Raw genomic sequence first — 20,200 nt, forward strand, 5'->3', positions numbered from 1 at the left:
GAGTGACAGTACAAAGTCCCCGAAAAGTAACAAACAAACAACTACAGGTACCTCGACGCTGTACTTGTATCTAGCAGTCCAAGACTTTCCATGACTGCTAGGATAATAATTTTGGTGTGGTGGAGGACTCAGCTGCTACCAGGCCGGATAATTTGAAACATAAGCTTGAGGAGCATGAAACAACTTGTCTGAATTCTGTTGTATCCTTAAATCACCCCGAAGGCCTCAAACAATGAGGCATTGTCGAGTCGGCTTGACGACGCGGTCGAATGTTACAGTTTACAGTGAGCTTGGCCTCAGACTGAGAGAGAGAGAGAGAGAGAGAGAGAGAGAGAGATTCGCCTCATTGAACTTTTACCCAAAAGCTTTTTGGTTTTTCTTTGTTTTTTTTTGGTGTAACCATGGCGATGCTGTGCCAGGATCAGGGAGAAAAGCCTGTGAGTAATAGGACAGGCATCAGGAAAGACGGATACAATACCAACTGCTCCTTTGGCTCCATGTGACCCCCCCCCCCCCACCCCCATAGTTTCTAACGTGGAGTCGTTAAACCGCCAGATTTGCCGCGGCTCAACGTCACAAGTGAGGCTGAACAACAGGTGAACAACAAAAGGCGGCCGTTCACGTGATCAGGGAGAGGCGCACGCGGGTGGAGACTCGAAACATAAATAAATGAATGAATGAATGCACACCGGGTCATATTACATTTTAATGTGCATAGCGTGATGTTGTACAGTAAAAGCAAGGAAGGAAAAAACAAACAAACAAACAAACAAAAACAATTCTTATTAAAAAAAAAAATGGCCTCATGAGCTCAAATCTCAATTCAAGGAACAGGTGCTGCGATGTCCCTGTGAGCAGACAGCAGGTAGACTGAAGGTGACGGAGTCAAAGCGTGCGTTGATAAAATACAACCCCCCCCACCCGAAAAACCCCATCACAGGAACCCCCCCCCCCCCAACTTCCATCGCTGGGGTGGAAGATGTCAGTTTGATGCTTCTCAGCATCGAATCCACAGTCAAAAAGAAAAAAAATTTAAAAAATGAAAGCAGAGCAAACTCATCAGGGGGGCATGGAGACAAAAAAAAAACAAAAACCAGCGTTAGAAATGATCCAAAACCACACACTCGACCTCCCGTCATTCCACTGCATGAACCTGCGTAGCGCAAGAAGAAGAATACCCACAAAAGCTTGTAACCGCACGCTCCAAGCGTTGGAACTTAGCAGGTGCTCGTTAGCGCTAATCACTAACCACGCCCTCCCGTAGGTGAGTGCACTGGAACGAGGCCGCGGCTTGAGTCTCGTCAGGACCTATTTTCTGTGCACAGTACATTTAGGAAGGTCAAAAACAATGATGCGATGAAATGAAACCCCCCCCCCCCAAAGTTCTTCATATTAGGACAAAAAAAAAAGAAAAAAAAGCTTCTGATATGGAATAAAGATGATGTGCATTAAAAGTCTCACAGATGAAGAAAAAATGCCAAAAAACAAATAAAAATCAAACATTCCTTGTCACACGCTCGTGATGAGGTGGATGGAACCTGCGCGGAACAAATTTTGTAAATTTTTTTTGAGGTGAAGTAAGAAGCTGAGAGCGAGATCAATCCTGCGTGACGGTGGCGGACGGCGAGTTGCTGGCAAGGCGGCGCGGTGGCATGCAGGGAAAAAAACAACAACAACAACAACAAAAAAAAAAGGGCGGGTTCAGTGTGTCAGACTGCTGGAAAGCCAGGTGGAGGAAGGGATGGCGAGGGAGGGATGGGAGGTCAGAGGGGGCAGGGGGGGAGGGGTGGTGGTGGTGGTGGTGGTTGGGTGGGGGTGGGGGGGCATAGCGGTGTGGTTCGGCGTGCGGGCTTGTTTTGTTTTTGCTGAGTCAGCTGGAATTCGGCAGCACTCTGGCTTTCTCTCTGCTTCCCATCGCTAACATCCCACCGTCCAGCAGCCCAACCCAGCAGCTCCAAACACAAACAGGAGAAGACAGGGACCCCCGACGCTCTGCCTTCACCTGAATCAATAACGTGATTAGCTCTCCACAGAAGTGCTAAGAACGGAATGAACAGAACACAAAAACAGATCGGAGCTCGCTTGCTTGCTTGCTTGACAAAATTAACAGCGAGGGGGAGGGGGACGGGACTAGAACAAAAACAACACAATAACCCCCCCCCCCCCCCACCCAGTGTCCCTTTTGATTTCCTGTGCCCACGTTTGCGCTGACAGACAGAGGTGGAACCACGTGTGACCACGCCCCCTTATCTCCAAATGTCCCCCGCCCAGCTCTGGAAACACCTTCCCAGAGGTCTGTTTTTCTTCTTCTCTTCCCTCTTTTTGCTCTAGCCCTCCCATCCTCCCTCCCGGCCTCTTCTTTTCCGGGTGACTACACCTCCTTGGTCGTGCTGACTCGGATGCTGCTGAAACATTTGCCCATGGCCTCGAACAACGGGTCGCAGAAGGTGTGCACGCAGATGGAGTAGACGCGGCTGACGCAGTGGATCTCGATCAGGTAGCTCTTGATGCAAGGCACCACGGCCCAGATGTGCAGGAAGGAAAGGATGGCGAAGAAGATTCCCCAGATCACCGCCAGGGGGATGCCGACTATCGCCGTCAGCAGCCGGTAGCACCAGTACTTGGTGACAGTGAAGGTGGTGAAGCTAGCTTTCCACACACCGTCGAAGCTGTAGGTTCCTGCAGGCTCCGCGATCACGTCCTCAAAGTCCACCTGAGGAGGAGGACGGACACATTATAGACCCAGGAGCTTTCTGAAGAACGTCAAACAAACACATTCGTGGAAATATTCAGCTTTTTTTCTTGGCTGCTTGTCTCTTTTGTAGGTGTGTGTGTGTGTGTGTGTGTGGGGTGTTAGGGTCATGTGATCTGCGCGGTGCATCCGTCTGCAGTCACTGACACCGTTAAACCACTGACATCTCGCCACCGAAAATACTGAGTGATACACACTCATCGACCACAGCCAGAAGGCAAGAGGACAATCCAGAGTCAGAGGAGGAAAATCCATCAAAGAAATCAAACACACACACACACACACACACACACACACACACACACACACACACACACACACACACACACAACAGCTGCAAACATACAGCGATGATGTAGCAGCTACGGGAGGGAAAAGAGGAGCACCAGAGGAGAACTGGAGTCACCTGATGGCAGCACCTGTGACACACCGGGGCGGAGAAACATCAACACGCGAAGTTAGAACTACAAAAACACGACAGGAAGTGACAAAACCGGTCCGACACAGACATGCTAAGTCTTGGCAGGAAGTGCGACTCCAAGTTTCCCACATCTCAGTGAAACGGGATCAAGGATCGTCTGACGGCCCGTCTGCCTACTCAAGTCTCATTTATGGAAAAATCCAAACACGTAGGTTCTAACTGGTGTATGATTGACAGGGGGACAGTGGGACCCCCCTCACTTTCCTGTACCTCCCAGTAGAGGAGGACCAGGACGGTGTAAACACGTCTCCCTCCAGAGCTTTTAAATGTGACAGTGGTTGAAAGTTCTTGGTGACCTGACCGCTGCTGTTTAAGAGACGCTGTCAACAGAGCAGACTCCCTCTCATCCGGCACACGGGTTTATTAGCCCTGTGTGTTGTCCTGCAGACTAACCCAAGGGTTAACTCATAAGATAAACCCTCCGCACTGACATGAAATGGAAAAGCACAACCTGCTCGCTGTCATTCTGATTTACCGTCGCTGAAATCAGCTGATTTCACTGGACATCAACATAGACAGCGATGTCAGTTTAGATGAAGATAATCTGCATGGAACAAGACTCCCAAACTCCATGTCTGATTGGCAAAAAGAGACTCTCTCTCTCATCACCCGTCTTTGTCATATGAAGGTGGAACCATGGGGGCAGTTAGCTTAGCTTAGCTTAGCCCAAAGTCTGGGAACGAGGGACGTCACAGGAATTGATGCGCCTGTGCCAAGTTGATGCCAATATTCTGAAAAAAGTGCCAGAAAGCTTCTTTTCCCATGGTACTGAGAGCGCAGAGGTGATGGACAGTAACCGAATGCCAACGTGTGAAATGGTGCAGGAAGTCCAGGTGCAAACCCCCCCCCCCTCCTCAGAAAAACTACAACAATGGCAGCGTTTCCTCCAGTCTGTTTCACTGTGTGCAGCTGGAGCAGAGGAATCGTTCTGCACACCTGAGTCACTGTTTGTCCTCGCGCTGCGTTAGCCTGCAGCTTAGCGGCAACTCACCCAAAGGGATACATCACGCAGAAAACATCAAGTATTCACAAATAGTTGTCTCTGAGCTCAGGACGGCAGAATTGAGTCTGGAATGCAGGAAGAGCCAGCCGTGTGTGTTAGCCTGAAGCTAACAACGGCAAACTGCCCGAAAAAAAACCCCCAAAATGTCAGTTCACAAACTCTGTGGAGCAAAAAAAAAAAAGAAAGCCCAGCTACGACCCTTCCAGATGAACGGCTGGATAAAGAAGACAAGGATTATCATGGAAGAGTTTGTTAAGGGATTAATTTCATCTCAGTATTAATGAGATTATGTCACGAGGAGTAAACGTAAGGTTTTCCAGTTCCTTCATATCCTTTTCAGAAACAGAGCTCAGAGGGTTTTTTTTTTCTTTCCCTGCCTTGAAACAGTCCAGTTCTTTCACTCCACGCCTGCAGACTCACGCCGCTCTCCCAGCAACAACCTTATAATATAAATCTGACTGAGGACCACAAAACCAGCGTGCCGCCCATTTATTTTTTCCACAGCTACAAATTTTTAAAGAGGACCCACTCGGTGCCAGTTTCCAGAACTTTGATTGAGATTAAATGAGAGCCTTCAGCAGGGAGGCACAGGCGCAGACGTCTCACAGTGTGAGGCGTGTGTGGAGGTCGCAGCTCTCGAGGTCCTGACCTTCCTGAACCCTGTCACGTATTAATGGAGTCATCGTTGTTCTGGCGCCCAACTCTCAGCGCGAGGACCGGCTTGTCAAAAAGTGGTCAGAACGCCTCTAAGATGAAGTTGTTGTTTTTTTGTTTTTTTCCCCCTCTCTCTTGTGGGTCCTCCGCAGGACTGTGAAGGATGCATCACCACATTCTTCGCTGTTGTTTGGATCAAACATCATCGAAAGGGTTGCGCTCTGCACGCGTGAGGACTTCACATCAGTCCGACTGAGCCCTTCGACACCGCCGCCGCCGTCCTGCAGCCGCTGAGCCCCAGCGAGGACCTCTGCAGGCCAGTCGGCCGAGCTCTGATAAGATTTAACAGAGCACCGTGTCAGCATGTGACCTGTTGCCTAGGCGACCATACTGTTAAGTAAATACGGCGATGTGCTATTTCCAGAGCTCTATCTTCAGGCTGTCGACTCCGCTTGAACGGACAGAGTGGGATCCTGGAGGAGAAGGTCACCACGTTAATGGACTCTTGTGTTGGCCTGAGGGCTTCGGTAGTCAGGGGAAATATTTGGGTTGGTTCAGGGGAGAGATTAGAGGGACTGGCAGCACACAGCCGGATTGTTTTAGTTCAATTAAAATGAGCTACTGAAAACGACTCCGTGGAGAACACACAGAGAGGCCGCGGCCCAGAGAGAGGAATAGAATTTGATCGAACAACGTGATTCATCGGGGGCCGCAGGTTAACTCGTGACTGAGTCGGTTCAGTCGTGAGTTGCATCACGTGGCCACAAATGAACCAAACTGTTGAACATGCGTGGACGCATCGGAAGTTGGGGACAGCTCACGCCGTTCGGCTGGGTTGAGATGCACTTCCCTCTCTCTGACGCCACCCTGAGGCCCCGCAGCGAAGCTCATATTCACCTTACATCACGATAAAAGGCCACTTTGTCAACTGGCTGATCAGGAGCCTCTGCAGACCCACAAAGATTCGACATCCGTGTGGCGTCTGGTCCTTTGCATGAGATTTGAATGGAAACACAACCAGCTGCACTGAGTTCTAAAGAGCTCCAGGAGCCTCGGCTGGCGGAGGAGTTCATGGTGATAAAATTACAGAAATAATAAAATCCCACAAACAGGCGGCCAAGTACCGTCTGGATCTTAAACTCCCTCCGAGCAGAGTGAGGTGTGGATGTCTTCACTCACCCGCTGGACACAAGCGCCTCCTCTCTGCCACACAAAGACCCACAACTTCCCCAGAGGAGAACTTTGAGGGGTAAACTCTGCTCTCACGTCAGTAACGGAACATGTTTGATGTGGCCGAGTGATTGAGACCAGCTGTAGGCGCTCCGGGAGAACAGCTTGTATTCCCCTGATTGCAGGAATGCACCATTGAGCGTGTGTGTGTGTGTGTGTGTGTGTGTGTGTGTGTGTGTGTGTGCGCAGGCTGTACACATATACGTGTGAGTATACTGCGTGCGGGGTGTGTGGCTTCACGGTGGATTGCAGAGCGAGGCTTGCTGGAAGGGATTCCCTGCTTGTGCTTTTCATCGGGGCGCACCGAACACACGCTTCCACTTGGCAGAAGTGTTTCGTTGACCTCAAATCCCCTCTGAGCCGCATGATACCACACACTGGAAAAAACTACGGGCTCGTTAGAGGTTGTTTCAGAATCCAGAGGGGGGCAGTGAGCGTCTTTGGGCTCCAGCCTGACATCCCGGGTTTTGTTAAGTCGGTGTGAGGGGATTTCTCTTCGCTACGGAGTTGAGAAGGAGGAAAGAAACTATCTGGTGAACCTGCAGGAGAAAGTCTGTGGTGAGCATGAGAAACTGAATGTCCCATGAGGGGCTCCGTAGCGTTCTATTCTGAGGCTGGAGGGGAGAGTCTGACTCATAGTCACAACGGAGGAGCGGACGGAGGGATGGGCGACAACTGAGAGGAACAAAGCAGCCCAAAGACATTCAATTACATTCATTTATATGTGGAATGTCGGGACGATCATGTGTCCCCCAAATACACTCAAGTACACAACCCCGGCACTTGAGACAAAGTATAAATACTCCCAGTCAGAAGTAAAACCACCTCAGTTGACTTCTTACATCGGTTTAAGAACAAGTAGCTTCTCTTAGAGGCAAGTTCTGCTGCATTTTTACTCAAGAAAAAGACTGAAATACTTTCACCTAATATTTGGCTGGAGTACTTTGACTCGAGTACTGGGATGGTGTACTTTGTCCACCACTGATCCCAGTGAAGCCAGTAGAAGAATTTATAACAGCGCCATCTTATAATAAGCAAGAATTCCATCTGGGCATGAAAAAAAGACCCAACAAAAACCTGCCTTCTCTGAACGGATGTGAAACGCGTTCATCCTGTCTCACTTGCACGTTACTGAAGCAACAGACTTTTTTTCATTCTAAACGTTTGCATGTTGTTTCTGATCAGCTCACATGGCGTCAGCACATGTGATTGTGCAGATGATTAATGCCATTAAATCAAGTTGATAGGGACGTCCAGGGGCAGTGAGCGTCTTCTAATCTGTGAAAAGAAGCCATACTTCCTGAGAGGAGCCATCCCAGAGGCTCTGTTATAATTGGTGGTGTGTGTGTGTGTGTGTGTGTGGGGGGGGGGGCAGCCAATATGAAGGGCATCTGCTCCTCTGATGCAACTTGAAGGGAGGGAGAGAAAGGGAGAGAGAGAGGGAGGAAGGAATGGGGGAGGGATGGGGAGTGGTGAGGGATATCCCTTCAGTACACCATGCAGCCTACTTGGGTGTTTCCCCGGTTTTTCAGGCATTTCAAAGATCTGACCCCTGCTGTCTCACGCAGGGAGCTGTCTCACCGCCTCACTCCCCCTCCCTCCCTCACCCCCTCCCGTGCTGGAGGAGAGAGCGGCCGGTGGCCTCAGACAGCTGCTGCCGCCGCGCAGACGCGGCAGGTCAGGTGGCTGCCAGCGCGCCTCTCCTCTGCTGAAAACACTCAGTTTTACCGAAGCTACACTTCTTCTTCTTCTTCTTCTCTCATGGAAAGAATTCCCCCCACGAAACAGCAACAAAAACAAGGAGAACACAACGAGGACTGCGGGGAACGCGCGTCCCAACAGCAGGAAACGTCACGCAGCTCGGACAGGCGCGTGTCTGAGCTGCTGTCCTTCTACCATCGAAATTCACTTTTTTTCTTGTTTTTTTTTTTTTTTTAAACCGTTGCAAAGTCGTTCCCTAATACGGAGGAAAAGTTAGTGTGTGGGGGAGTGCCGCACACACACACACACACACACACACACACACACACACACACACTAGAACCAGCTCAGTGCGCAAACCTGTGCGCCTCCGGTGCTCTCATTTGACAGCTTCGGGGAATTAAGTGCAAACTCCGCGACAGGTTTAAACATTATTTTAGTGGGAGAATTAAAAGAAGGAAAAAAAAGACTTCAAACCCAAACTTTTCAACTTCAAAGTTGTGTTTTTTTTTTTTCCTTCTGTCTTTCTTTCCTTTTCTGGAACTCACCTTAACAACGTCGTCGTTAATGTGTTTGGGGTCCCGGTTCACCAGGTCGATCTCCTTGGTGTGGACGTCCTCCATGGTCTTCTCGTTCAGACTGTCGTTGTCCATGTCCTTGTTGTTGGGTTTGTAAATGTTCCCTTGTTTTCTGATGAACGGCGAACGCAGAAACTCCTGTCAGGATCCAGAGGAGGCAGGAGATGAAGAAGGAGCAGAAGAAGGAGAAGGAGGAGAAGAGAGCGAAGAGGTTGGAGGGGTAGTGTGTGTGTGAGTGAGTGTGTGTGAGTGAGTGTGAGTGTGTGTGAGTGAGAGTGTGTGAGTGTGTATGTGTGTGTGTGTGTGTGCGCAGCAGCAGCAGCAGCGCTGGGAGGAAGACAGACTGTTAACCAGCCTGCCCCGCAAAAAAAAAAAAAAAAACAGGGACGGGTTTAAATGAACAGAAAGTGAAGCACCACACCCCCTCGATCCAGCCGCAAGGGGTCCTCACCACCCCGGACGCGCGCCTGACACCCATTCAACCACGTAGAAGCGAAATACCCCCCCCCCCCCCCCCACTACAACTACTCACACAGATAAATAAACGTGTAACTTTCACCAGGTAGGAAACATCAACGACGTTCAGAACCTCAATAACAAAAACACAGATTTAAAATTAAGACAGACCTCCGTAAACCCGTCAAGAACATCTGGATTTTTTTTTAACTAACAACCGCATTTCCTGGATTATTGTTAAACTCGCGGTTTACAATCCCGTTTATTCTAGTCACAGGTAAAACGGCCGCTCTCTCTCCCCCTTTCTTTACGCACGGAAACTTTCGTACCGATGCGTAAAGTGCTCAGAATCTCGCACCCCGGCGCTAATAGGTCCTCAGCGGTGCTCCACATTCACTCAGCCTGTGTCGGGAGAAGCATCCGCGACTACGTGCCAGAAAAGAACGACAGAAAGATAGAAAGAAAAAAAACTCAAGAATTAGTCCCGTGGATGCAAATCAGGAGGAATCCGCGGCGGAGAGTTGGAGCTGCGGGAGTCGTACTCTACCTCCTCCGTGTCGCCGTCCTTCAGTCCCGTCATGCTGCTTGGACAGATTTAAAACAGACAAGAAGTCAGTTTAGGAAGTTTAGGAGGCAGGCTGGGAGAACCAGGGTTCCTCTCAGAGACCTGGGGGGTGATAGAACTCCTATCCTGCCCCCGAACGTGACTGGAGTTTAATGCCAAAGTCTGTGTGTGTGGTGGTGGTGCTGGTGGTGGTGGTGGAGTCACCGGGGGAGCAGAGACAAGAGAGCCACCGTGTAACCTGCCCTGCACGAGGAGGAGACGTGATCCCGAGCCAAAGGAGGGTGTGTGTGTGTGTGTGTGTGTGTGTGTGTGTGTGTGTGTGTGTGTGTAATTGGCGTGGAATTACTTTACTTGGGGAATCGTGTCAGAGCACAGAAACCCTTTTTTGTTCAGTGAATGTGGGCGTGAATAAGGGACTGGCAAGGTGTGTGAGCCTCAGCCTGAGGGGGTCAGCCTGGTCCAGGATGGACAGAGATCCAGAATAAAACACCACAAATTAAGAAAAAAAAAAAAGAGGAAGAGTTCAAATAAAGAAAGTAGGAGTCTCCAGGTTCTTCCTCCAGCCTCGGGAAAACCCGGCCAACCCAATGATGTCAAACTGAAGGTGTGGAACTCCAGCAGGTGCTGGAGCCTCCTGAGCTCCGCTGCTGGTCACTCGGGTTTGTTTACATTCTTGTATCAGCAAAGTTGGCCCCGGCTCAGCCCGTCAGCTGTTGTCACTCGGAACGCGTGACCGGGGAGCAGGGTCTGATTCCACGCCGTGACCCCGTAAACTTCTGGTTTTAACCAAGAACAAAGAGAAGCGGGCACAAAGTGGGTTTGATCTGAGGTGGAGGAAGTAAACGCATCCAGTACCATGGGATGGAAGTACTCCATCAGACAGAAAATGTACCTCAAATATTAGAAGTACTCCAACCCTCCTGTGACAGGGAACATATAAAGTACATTTCTGTGTTTATGCTTGAGTGGGAGGAGCCGTCTCTCAGAGGCCTCCTAGAGCCGCCAAGATGAACTTTGACCTCTGGCACTTGGACTCTAATTGAATCTGAACCCCCACCCACCGACTGAGGCGGTGCTGCGCCACTTGCTGCCGCCACTAGGTGGCGATAGAGAGAACCCACTCTCACTGGGGATGATGTGACTGTGAGCAACACAGCGTCATTCCATCAGGCTCGCTTCCTGTAACCGAAGCCTTTTCTGTGATCAGATATCCAACATGGCTGCCTCACCATGGTAACGCCCCGCCATGGTAACCCCTCTACAAAGTTGGGTATGAACTGTGCTGACAGAGAAACAAGCACGACCTCAGCGGAGGGCCACTGATCGCAGCGGTGATCTGAATGACTTTTCATTTATTATTATTTTACAACTTGAGATGATGACGCTGCCGTTTTCTGACGGCGAGCTTGTTGATCTCGTGAACTCCAGAAAAACAAAGGCTGAGACTAAATCCCGCCTCCAAGGTCAAGCAGGATCTGAGGGGATTTTTTTTTTTCACTTTTAATGCTGAGGTGGTTTGAGTTTATGGTTAGATGATCAAAACTGAACCGGTTCTCAAGCCTCTTCAGCGGTTTTGGTTCTGCAGGACCAGTTTTTGATGTTTACTGAAAGAGAAACCGGGAGCGGGACTGGGCGACCTTGTCTCTCTGAAGTCACACTTTCCCTCTGATCTCCTCATGTTCCTCACGTTCCGGTTTCTACTAATAAAAACAAACAAACCCTTCACGTTTATTTTTCTCTTTTCTCTCCATTTTTTTCCCCTCTCGAGAAAAAAAAGGGTCATCTTTCACGCGTTCAAGACAAACATGACGAACGTATTTGTGAATACATGAACGTGAATAAAGCGTGAACTCATCCAAGGGTTCTGCTGGGGGAACAAATACTCTTTGTCAAAGAACAAGTGCAGATCAACGTGTCGCAGAGCTGTGCAGGCGTGCAGGTCTGACAGCGACGCCCGAGGCCGTGTTCCACCAACCCGCCGCTCCTCTTACGCAATCGCAGCACAAGTGATTTACAAGACTGCTCAGGCTCGGATCGGCGTCTCCTAACCGCACTCGCCATCCCGGGACAGAAGCAAGAAACCACACGGATAAATTATCTTGAGGGCATCCGTCTTTATTGTCATCATGAAGGCTTCATCCTTGCGTCCTTAAATGAGCAGATTCATGGTCAGAGGAAAGCAACAAGTAAGAAACAAAAACACCTTTTTTTGTTTTTTGTTTTTACAGATGATGCATGTCAGATACTGATTCCTTTATGTGAAATAAATATATAATATTTGAGAAATTAAAAATGCTTTCCTGCTAATAGGAGAGAAAAAGCCTCGCACCTGCGTCCTCCTCTACCGCACCTCAGCACTCCAACACCCATAATGCACCGGCGGCAGACCCGCCTGGCTACGCTCGTAGCAGCCTAGCTGTCTAGGCTAGTTCAGCAATGATTGTCAGCTTGAATTACGACTCCTACTCATCTGGAATGTTTTTACAAACTTCATATATTTGTGTTGCGGAAATTAAATAGTGTTTTTTTTTTTAATTTGATTGCACAGAAATGTGTAAAATAACCACAGTGTCTTTCGACGTGTTGCTGGCAAAACACACTTTAAAATTAGAGAGGATAAATTCCGTTCGATTAAAAAAAAAAAACCAAAAAAAACGCCAACCTTGTAGCGTCAAAGTGTGTTCACGTATTTTTCTCCCGACCTTCAAATAAGAGGTCAAGGATCCACTGCATGTTCCCCGTCATCTCCAGGGACAGTCGCGCCTCCTTTCCTTTGTGTTGCCGGACAATTAAAACGATGATCTGAGCCCGAGAGCGCGACAAAACGCACTTTTAGCGGATGGACTTTGAGGGCAGCCGGTTGCCCCATCGGATGACATCCCAGCCGCTCTGAGGCTCCAGGCAGCTCTGCTCTTGAGCCACGCCGAAGCCGCGTAGAAAAACCCTGAATTCCATCACTCACTTAGACCAAAAATGCAGGGAAAAAAAAGGGTCCAGGTTGAAAAAAACAACAACTGATGTTCCCCTTTAAGGTCACATCTTTATTGGGTTTTTCAGTTTTGCACCCTTGAAGCTTTAACCTGCTGCCGGCTGTAAACCACGACGCTGACTTTTACACTGTCGGCCGTATTAGCAGCACGAAGCAATGCCGAACAGCGCAAAATTTTTAAAAAATCAAAAAAAAAAATCTCAGCATCGCCAGCACGCAGCTCCGTAGCTTTGTTTTTTCCTCAAAAAAAAAAAAAAAAGAAGAGTAAGTACCGAAAACTGCAGCTCAGCCAAATAAAGCAGCTACAAAAGCCTTTGTGACGCCTGCAGCCACACAGGCGAGGTCGTCCAGATGTCAGAGTTTACGCGAAGCCAGATGTGATCGTTCCGTTTAAATAATAAAATCTTCAGACGTTGGCAAATCCTCATTGAAAACAACGTCAGCTTTTATTCTGATTAAATTCAAACAAACGCCCGGCCGTTTGACGCGGATGAGAAGCAAAATCCGCCTGCAGCTGTGCAACAAGCCGCATCTCCAGCGTTCAACTCTTTCCCCGCCATCATTTATAACTCTAGGCGGCGCTGTTGAAGATCGGCAGGCGGAAAAAAAAAAAGGCCTCCGAGCGAGAGAAGATGAAGGGGGGGGGGTCTCATGACGTATTTCCTGTGTTTATATTCATAAAACTGAATATTCTGGAGGAGCTGAAAGGTCGGTGAGTTAAAATTCTGATTCGGATTTTCAAAAACAAAACAAACAAAAAAAAACCAAAACCAAAAACAAACATCTGGCGGGGAAAGAGTTGACGTTCCTCTAAGGTTCTCCAGCATTCCAGCGTTCTACTCATTTGCCTTTTGAGCGGAATTCTTTGCAATATATACAACACACACATTTATATATTTATATAAAAAGAGCAGAAATCTCAACATCTCTCAGCAACGCGGCGGCGTATTTACCACGCCACACCGCGTCCGTCTCAGTCGTCGCTCTCACAATGGAATGACAAGAATCTTTGTTTGGTCACAATCAGCAAAACAACTCCATTTTTTTGGGGGGGGGAGGGGTGGGGGTTCTATGCGAGTCCCAGATGTGTACGATGTGTCAGAGAACGGTCGACCGCCTCAGAAACGCCCACAAGCAGGGATGCGTTGGTATGAAGCTCCAACCAGGCCCCCGGCAGCCACACTAAACTGGTCTGAAGCTGGGGTCACTAAGCCCTGAAGTGGCTGTCAAGGCAAAAAAACCAAAACAAACAAACTTATGTTGAGGGAACAAGTTATAACTAAATCAAAAACATTAAATAACTGAAATATTTGTGAGGAAAAGGATGTCTTGTACCCATTCATTATTCAAACATATCTCGTGATCTCAACGCCACTCCGGGGCTCAGCGGAAAGCCACGCGTGTTGTTCTGACATGTAAATTAACGAGATTACGATTTCTCGTTTTTGTGTTTTGTCATAAAATACATTGAAATATGGGGATTTTTTTTTTTTTTGTCGAAAACCTTTGACTTTGCGAACAGGTTTTGTTGACAATCAGCTCCAATTCAGAACCCTCACTCGAGTTTGTCAGAAGGTCAACGTCTACGTTTACAGCTTTAGGTGATCTGAGCGGGATTTCACCTCCGACCTCATCAGGGGCTCATACGTCCCCCGACAGGCAGGCTCCACCCTCACTTCCTCCCCCGCCTCCGCCGCCGCCGTCAGTTCTCAGTGGTTCTGACTTGAACGGAGGACAGGACCTTCCCCATGCTGTGGAACAGCGGCGTGATGAACATGTCCGTCATGCTTCTCCACACCACCTGGACCGACGGGAGCAGCATCATGAAGCTCTGGATGACGGGCATCACCAACCTGGAAGGTCAAAAGGTCGATCACAGCGGGTAAAAAAAACAAACGCAGGAACATCTTTGCACCACCGTGCCGCCCCCACTTTGTTCCAAAGTCAACATGTGCTCTGAACCCTCCCTCCTCCTTCGAAGCGGCACTTGTCTTTCCTTTCGTGACGTTCCAGCTCTACGGCTTCAGTATGGATGAATACCTGCACTAGGCTCCTCCCCCTCCTCCTCTATGTGACCTCATCTCGCTGAGAGGTCATGCGAATGTAATCTGCATCTGAAGAATGTCCCACTCTGGTCTGAAAATAGGCCTCCAGTGCTGTTAGAATGCCAGATATCCAGCAAAGGGCAGTGGGCGTTTGCTTTTTCTTCCCACTGCCAGTGGAACCCAACGTTTCCTCCAAGTTTCCATCGAGTTCTCGCTTCGGGGGCATGAAACGCTGCTCTATCAAGTTTCACTGAACGCACTCTTTGGTTGCGGTGGAGAGCGAAGGTGCGACCGGTCCAACGTACATCTCTGACATGAGCAGCATGATGTCATTACCCAAATACAAGTATCACAACCCAGACTTCACGATTCGACTGCATGAACTCTATAAATACCTCACGTCAGTGTTGACACTGTGAGCCTGAGCAAACATATAAGCAGCAGCAGCAGCAGCACATTTCACTTCAAGTCCACCTTTTAGTTTTAGAGTGTGGACTGTTTACTCACTCGGTGGAGATTTGGGGGGGGGGGGGGGGGGGGGGACGTCCAGGGTGGCATGGAGTCCCTGTGTCATGTGACCGACCAGGCTTGTTCAAATGTCATCGCTGACGGCTGAATTTTATCCGCTTCTTTCAACAACAGCATCCCGCCACGGCATAATTTAGATGCTTTTGAGGGTTAATTCAGGTTTTGACCTTTGGATTAACCAGACCAGTACTCCCTAAACAGCCATGCCCCCCCCCCCCTTACAAAAGTCTAGTTCCGCCACTGTTCATCTCACGTCTCACTGGAGCTCTAAAAACCTTTTTGTGGCTCTGGTTTCAACGACTGTCTCCTGGGGTTCTGATCTTCCTCTCGCACCTCATGTGACGTTTGTGCTTTGTGTTTTCTTTTACCCAGAAGTGACGCAAACCAGGCTGTAATGAGCAGCACCAGGACCCTGCAGGTGGATCAGATCACCCCCCCCCCCCCCCATACCAGATGTGGATGCAGCTGAGGACCCCGAAGAGCAGCCCGAGGATGAACGCCACGGGCACGGCCAGCAGCGTGCTCAGCACCCGGTAGAAGATGAACTTGATCAGCTCGAACGCTGCGTGGCTCCCGATCCAGACTCGGTCGAAGCTCTGCGTGGAGACGGGCTCCGCGATGACGTCCTCGAACCCGACCTGCCGGGGATCAGAAGTCGGAGGGACAGAATGAGCCGGGAGAGCTGAGGGGGGAGAGGAGGGACGCAGGCAGGAAGGTGAGCGAGCGCGCGCTGGCATCGACTTCCAGGTATTCCCGCTTATCAGACTCACACTTTGTTACGTACAACAATCGGGTTCCATTACTAGCGGGAGGAGATCTTTCACCCTGACAGCCACAACACTGTAGTTTCACTTTCAAAGCAGCTTTACCTTCAAGTGCGCGTTGATGTCGTTCGGGTCTCGATCCGGCGGCGCTGCGTAAACCTTCCCCTTCTTGGACAGGATGGGTTCTATCGACCGGTTGAATTCATCCTCGTCCATAATTATACTCATGTCCGATTTCTCCTTTTCCAGGCCCATGTTGTCCGCTCAGCCGGGCGGGCAGGCAGGCAGGCAGACGGTGCTGGGAGAGGAGCTGGTGACGGAGCGCCCCGCGCCGTACTGAGCATCATCACCCCGCCCTGTGCGGAAAAGCGCAGCAGCGTGGGGCCGCGGAGACACAACAAGCTCAGAGTCACTTCCACTGAGGGCTCAGCGATGACTGAGGCTATTGTGTGGTGTACTGAACCCCCGGGGCAGGAGCCATGGAGACCCGAGGTTCCTTAGTGGCCGCCGGGTGCTGATTAGTGCAGCACAAACGATCCCAGCTTGATAAAATACGGATGGGACTCCGTGATTGGGGGAGACAAACTCTGAGTCTGAGGCTCTGTGCAGAAAACACCTGTGGATAATTTCTCTTAAGACTTTATTTTTTGGACACACACACACACACACACACACACACACACACACGCACACACACACACACACACGTCGATGTTTTATTGTTACTTCAAAGGCTGAACTCACTGTTCCACCACACGTCTTTCATTTTGCCTCATGTTCCGTACTCAGAGGAACCAGCCAGCATTGTTAGAATAATTCAGATGTCTAAACAGGAGGGCAACAATGTGAGATGAATTAAGGCGGAGGAGGTGTGGACTGACCTCATTCTTCCCCTGCCTCTGTGTGTGTGTGTGTGTGTGTGTGTGTGTGTGTGTTAGACATTTGATGTTTTTAAAGAACATGCCACGCTGAACAGGTCCATGCATTCCTCAGATTTCTGTGAAACTCTTGAAGTGACATTGTAGCGTTCAAAAGAGACAATTCACACCTGCTACAAAATGTGCAGCTCTCTCAAATAAACGGACGCTATTGAATCATACCTGAATAAAACGTCATGCTAAATTCATGCTTGAAATGTTGAGACCCCCCCCCCCACCCAAAAAAAAAAAAACCCAGAAAAAGAAAAAAGATTAGACATGTGCAGGCGAGGTAGGAGCAGGCATCTGGAATTCCCCCCCGGAGAAGATAAAATGAAAACAACTGTTTCTGGAAAATTCTAAATGAAGCATTAAAAAAATAAAATAAAATTCTGGAATGTGTCTGGAATGTGTTGCAGGAAAGGCTTCCTAAATCAAGATCCTCAAGCAGCGTAGAAGACCAGGAGAGTGTGGCAACAAACACGCTCGCAGACAGACATCCACGCTGCAGGCTGGTTTCATCACACGCGTCAACAAGAATCCCCTCCATTTTCACCTCAGAGCGCTGGAAGCTTTGTGTTTCTGGTGGAACGACGTCGGGGCCAGAAATCCATCAGAAACGGATCTCAGAGCCTCGCTAGGAAGCTAGAAAAGCTCACTGTTATTTTAAGCTCACCAGTTTTGATATCGAGCACGGATATTTGAAAACGTGCCGTCGTCTTCTATGGGGTCAGACCTCGGTCAGAGTCAACCTTGCCAGTTGGTTTGAGGAGACACAGTGAGCAGGCTACGCTCCAGCCAGCCCTGAGTGAGTCACCCCCCTCTGCCTGGCAGCAGGTCACCAGTCTAAGGGCCAAATGGACTCAAACACAGCATCACTTTTCTGAGATGTTTGTGTTTGTTGTCCATTTACTTGGTTGTATGAGATATTGTTTCGTTAAGTCGCCCCTCAAAAACAACCTCAAGTCTCGTTTCTTGAGTCTGCTGCACTGTTGCCTGGCCGATCTCAGGCAAAGATGAGGAAAAGAACTTGCGTGTGGTTTGAGGCGCTCTGCCGACAGTTACCGAGGACTTTGGTCGGCCATTTTGATCTTGACGAACAGGTAAGCGCCGTTAGCGCAGCAGCCTGACGTCTGACGATGCGTCGGTCTTGGGCTCGTGCGCCGACATCGACGTGGCGTAAGTAAAAACGCGGCATAAACATTTCGTAGCCCCTAGGTCATGTGACGCTATCAATGCTGTGATGTTACATGAGCTGTTAACGGGGGAGTTTCACCAATATGGCAGCGATGTTGACGTGTCACTGCGGGACGGTGGGCGGAGTCTTCCCACCAAAGCTGTTCAAAACAGTTTTTTTTTTAATGCTGGACCGCTCACACTTGAATTAAGGGGACAACATTGATGATTCCCTGGAGGAATGCGAGCCTCGCCAGCTCACCAGGGACCCCCTTGCAGACGCCACTCACTGGTTCCTGGGCCTCCATGTTGACGATGACATTGCCAGGAACTTTGAGGCTGTTTGGGTTCCCGTCAAACTCCAACAGGAAAAGCTACGTTTATCCACCCCAGCACACCTGACTCTCAAATGTTTGTCTTACTGAAACGCCAATCTGCCGCCAGTCCTGCACTTTGCATCTCATTTGTTGATGCGGCAGGTCCAGCGTCCTGCCTATTGATGGGCAGCGTGTAAACAACACCCTCTTTTGTTTGGAGCCTGGAAAGTAGGCCAGGGCTGTGAGTGACAGCGAAGCAGAAATACAGCAGGCAAACACAGGATGCAGTCAGGTGGATGCCTGACCCCGAACACAGTACAATCCTCCTGGATTAACACACACAGGACCATTCTGACAGACCTGCGGTCAGCGAGGGGAGACCTGGCGGGGGAGGAGAGTGTGTGTGAGGCTGGGGAGGAAGTCACTGCCTTTGGTTTGTGTTACAACAGCGCTCTAAGTGATTTTACTCAACCTGCTGCTCTTGCCAGCTGTAATTTGCTGCACTTTCTTTTTTTTTTTTCCAGTTCCAACCAACAAAATTGCTAACTGCAAACTTTATCGTCATAATTCTTCTTCCGCATGCACCTCCGGGTGTTTCCTCTGCAGAATAAGAATCCATTAAAATCACCGGCTGGGTGAAAATCAACCCCCCCGGCTCCATCGTCCTCGGCGCCCACGGAGGCATCGGCCCTGGTGGGCTGTTTCCACTGTACAGCGTATTTCCACGCTACCCTCAATCGGAACACGATATCCACTCTTGGTCGTCCCTCGGGCGTCAGAACGAGATGTTTGAAACTGTTTGAAACATTTCAGAGATTGAGATTCTGCAGCAGCAGGTGCATGATTCGATGTGGCGTTTTAACACTCTAGCATAAAAGTTAACGCTGCAGTCCCGTCCTCCGACACAAAACTGGGACTCTCATTGGTCCTCGTAAGAACAGCTGGTTAATGTTACTGTTTCTGTCCATCAAGGCTAAATCCTTCATGGAGGTTCTCGGTGGTGCTGCACTCAGTTTGTTATCTTTATTTTGATATTTCGCCACAAAAACTGCACGGATGAACCCAAGGAAAGAATATGAGTTTTGCTAGGCTAATAATAAATATCCTCGTCAACTAGTTTTGTTCCCATTGCTGCTTTAGTTCATTTCTATCTGGGAGTGTGAAAGCAAATGTCAATATTTGTGTCCAGGGGAAGAGTGCAGTTCTGCAGGTTGCACCGGCTGACCTCCCCCTGTCCTGCTCTTGATCCTGCAGGTTAATATTTAATGAATACTCCAAACGTTCCAGGACCTCCCGGTCGACATTCCCTTGAGGATTTGCGTCCCGATGCGGAGCGGACTGGAATGCTTCCTCTGACTTCATGAGGAACAAATGTGCATTTGTCCAGAAGTTTCCAGGGGGAACAATGATATCAGTGCACCCACAGTGTTCATGGATTTCCTGTCACACCCAGAGGACCCTCATCCCCGAGGTCTGAAACACACACCGCCTCAAGGACAAGGGAAAGTGTGTGTGTGAGCCACATCATTCACGTGTTTGCATTCAACCATGGATGTATGTATATACATGCAAATGTGTGTGAGTGTGTGTGTGTGTGTGTGTGAGCTAAAACGATTAAGCTCTCGTCTTCTTTGTTTGAAGGTGTTTTGCATCCCAGTACTCAAATTTGTCAGCGTTCTAAATTAATCTCAGGCTCCATCTCCCAGTGGTTTCAGAGCGAGAACACAAGTGCTTCCTTTCCAAACAAAAAACAAAAGCAACCTTTTGGACTTGTGACTTTCACATGCAATAGAAGAAAGATTTAGGTTCTGTTCACGAACGATGCATTTGAGTACATAAATAGAGAAAAATGAGTTTGAGACTGTTTACGTGCCATGAATTCAGAGGCACACGTCATTTTTTTGGGCAGGTGATGGCCGCGTGTCGCAGAACCAACATTTACATCAGACAACCACAGTGGACCAAAGTGCTGAATTTAACCAAAATCAACAGAGAAATTAATAAGAAATACGAGCAATAGGAATAATATGAAAACAGCAACATT

The 20,200-nt window shown here is 49.2% G+C and overlaps 2 protein-coding genes across 2 annotated transcripts; both read right to left on the minus strand.

Annotated features, from left to right (window-relative positions):
- Positions 1-688: 688 nt before the first annotated feature.
- Positions 689-9,721, minus strand: cav1 (caveolin 1). Its single transcript, XM_086209683.1, has 3 exons — positions 9,403-9,721; positions 8,370-8,537; positions 689-2,713 (listed from the first exon to the last, which is right to left on the minus strand). The coding sequence occupies exons 1-3, from the start codon at positions 9,433-9,435 to the stop codon at positions 2,372-2,374; spliced, it is 543 nt and encodes a 180-aa protein (XP_086065809.1). The 5' UTR covers positions 9,436-9,721; the 3' UTR covers positions 689-2,371.
- A 1,803-nt stretch (positions 9,722-11,524) lies between these two features.
- On the minus strand, positions 11,525-16,239 carry cav2 (caveolin 2). The gene is made up of 3 exons (XM_086209684.1): positions 15,852-16,239; positions 15,433-15,620; positions 11,525-14,262 (listed from the first exon to the last, which is right to left on the minus strand). Exons 1-3 carry the CDS (start codon positions 15,999-16,001, stop codon positions 14,112-14,114), a joined length of 489 nt encoding a protein of 162 aa, XP_086065810.1. The 5' UTR covers positions 16,002-16,239; the 3' UTR covers positions 11,525-14,111.
- Between the last annotated feature and the right edge of the window lie 3,961 nt (positions 16,240-20,200).

Source organism: Aulostomus chinensis, chromosome 7 (assembly GCF_037954235.1).
Source record: "Aulostomus chinensis isolate RoL2024-O1b breed Wild chromosome 7, RoL_Achi_v1.0, whole genome shotgun sequence".
Taxonomy (NCBI): Eukaryota; Metazoa; Chordata; class Actinopteri; order Syngnathiformes; family Aulostomidae; genus Aulostomus; species Aulostomus chinensis.

What these genes read in the sequence shown, in the direction of transcription:
- cav1 (XM_086209683.1), bottom strand. Translation starts at nt 9,435, where the DNA reads ATGACGGGACTGAAGGACGGCGACACGGAGGAG. An exon ending in AGGACGGCGACACGGAGGAG is followed by an intron (nt 8,538 to 9,402) that starts GTAGAGTACGAC and finishes GGATCCTGACAG; the next exon opens with GAGTTTCTGCGTTCGCCGTT. An exon ending in TTAACGACGACGTTGTTAAG is followed by an intron (nt 2,714 to 8,369) that starts GTGAGTTCCAGA and finishes CCTCCTCCTCAG; the next exon opens with GTGGACTTTGAGGACGTGAT.
- cav2 (XM_086209684.1), bottom strand. Translation starts at nt 16,001, where the DNA reads ATGGGCCTGGAAAAGGAGAAATCGGACATGAGTATAATTATGGACGAG. An exon ending in ACATCAACGCGCACTTGAAG is followed by an intron (nt 15,621 to 15,851) that starts GTAAAGCTGCTT and finishes GATCCCCGGCAG; the next exon opens with GTCGGGTTCGAGGACGTCAT. An exon ending in CTCAGCTGCATCCACATCTG is followed by an intron (nt 14,263 to 15,432) that starts GTATGGGGGGGG and finishes TTGACCTTCCAG; the next exon opens with GTTGGTGATGCCCGTCATCC.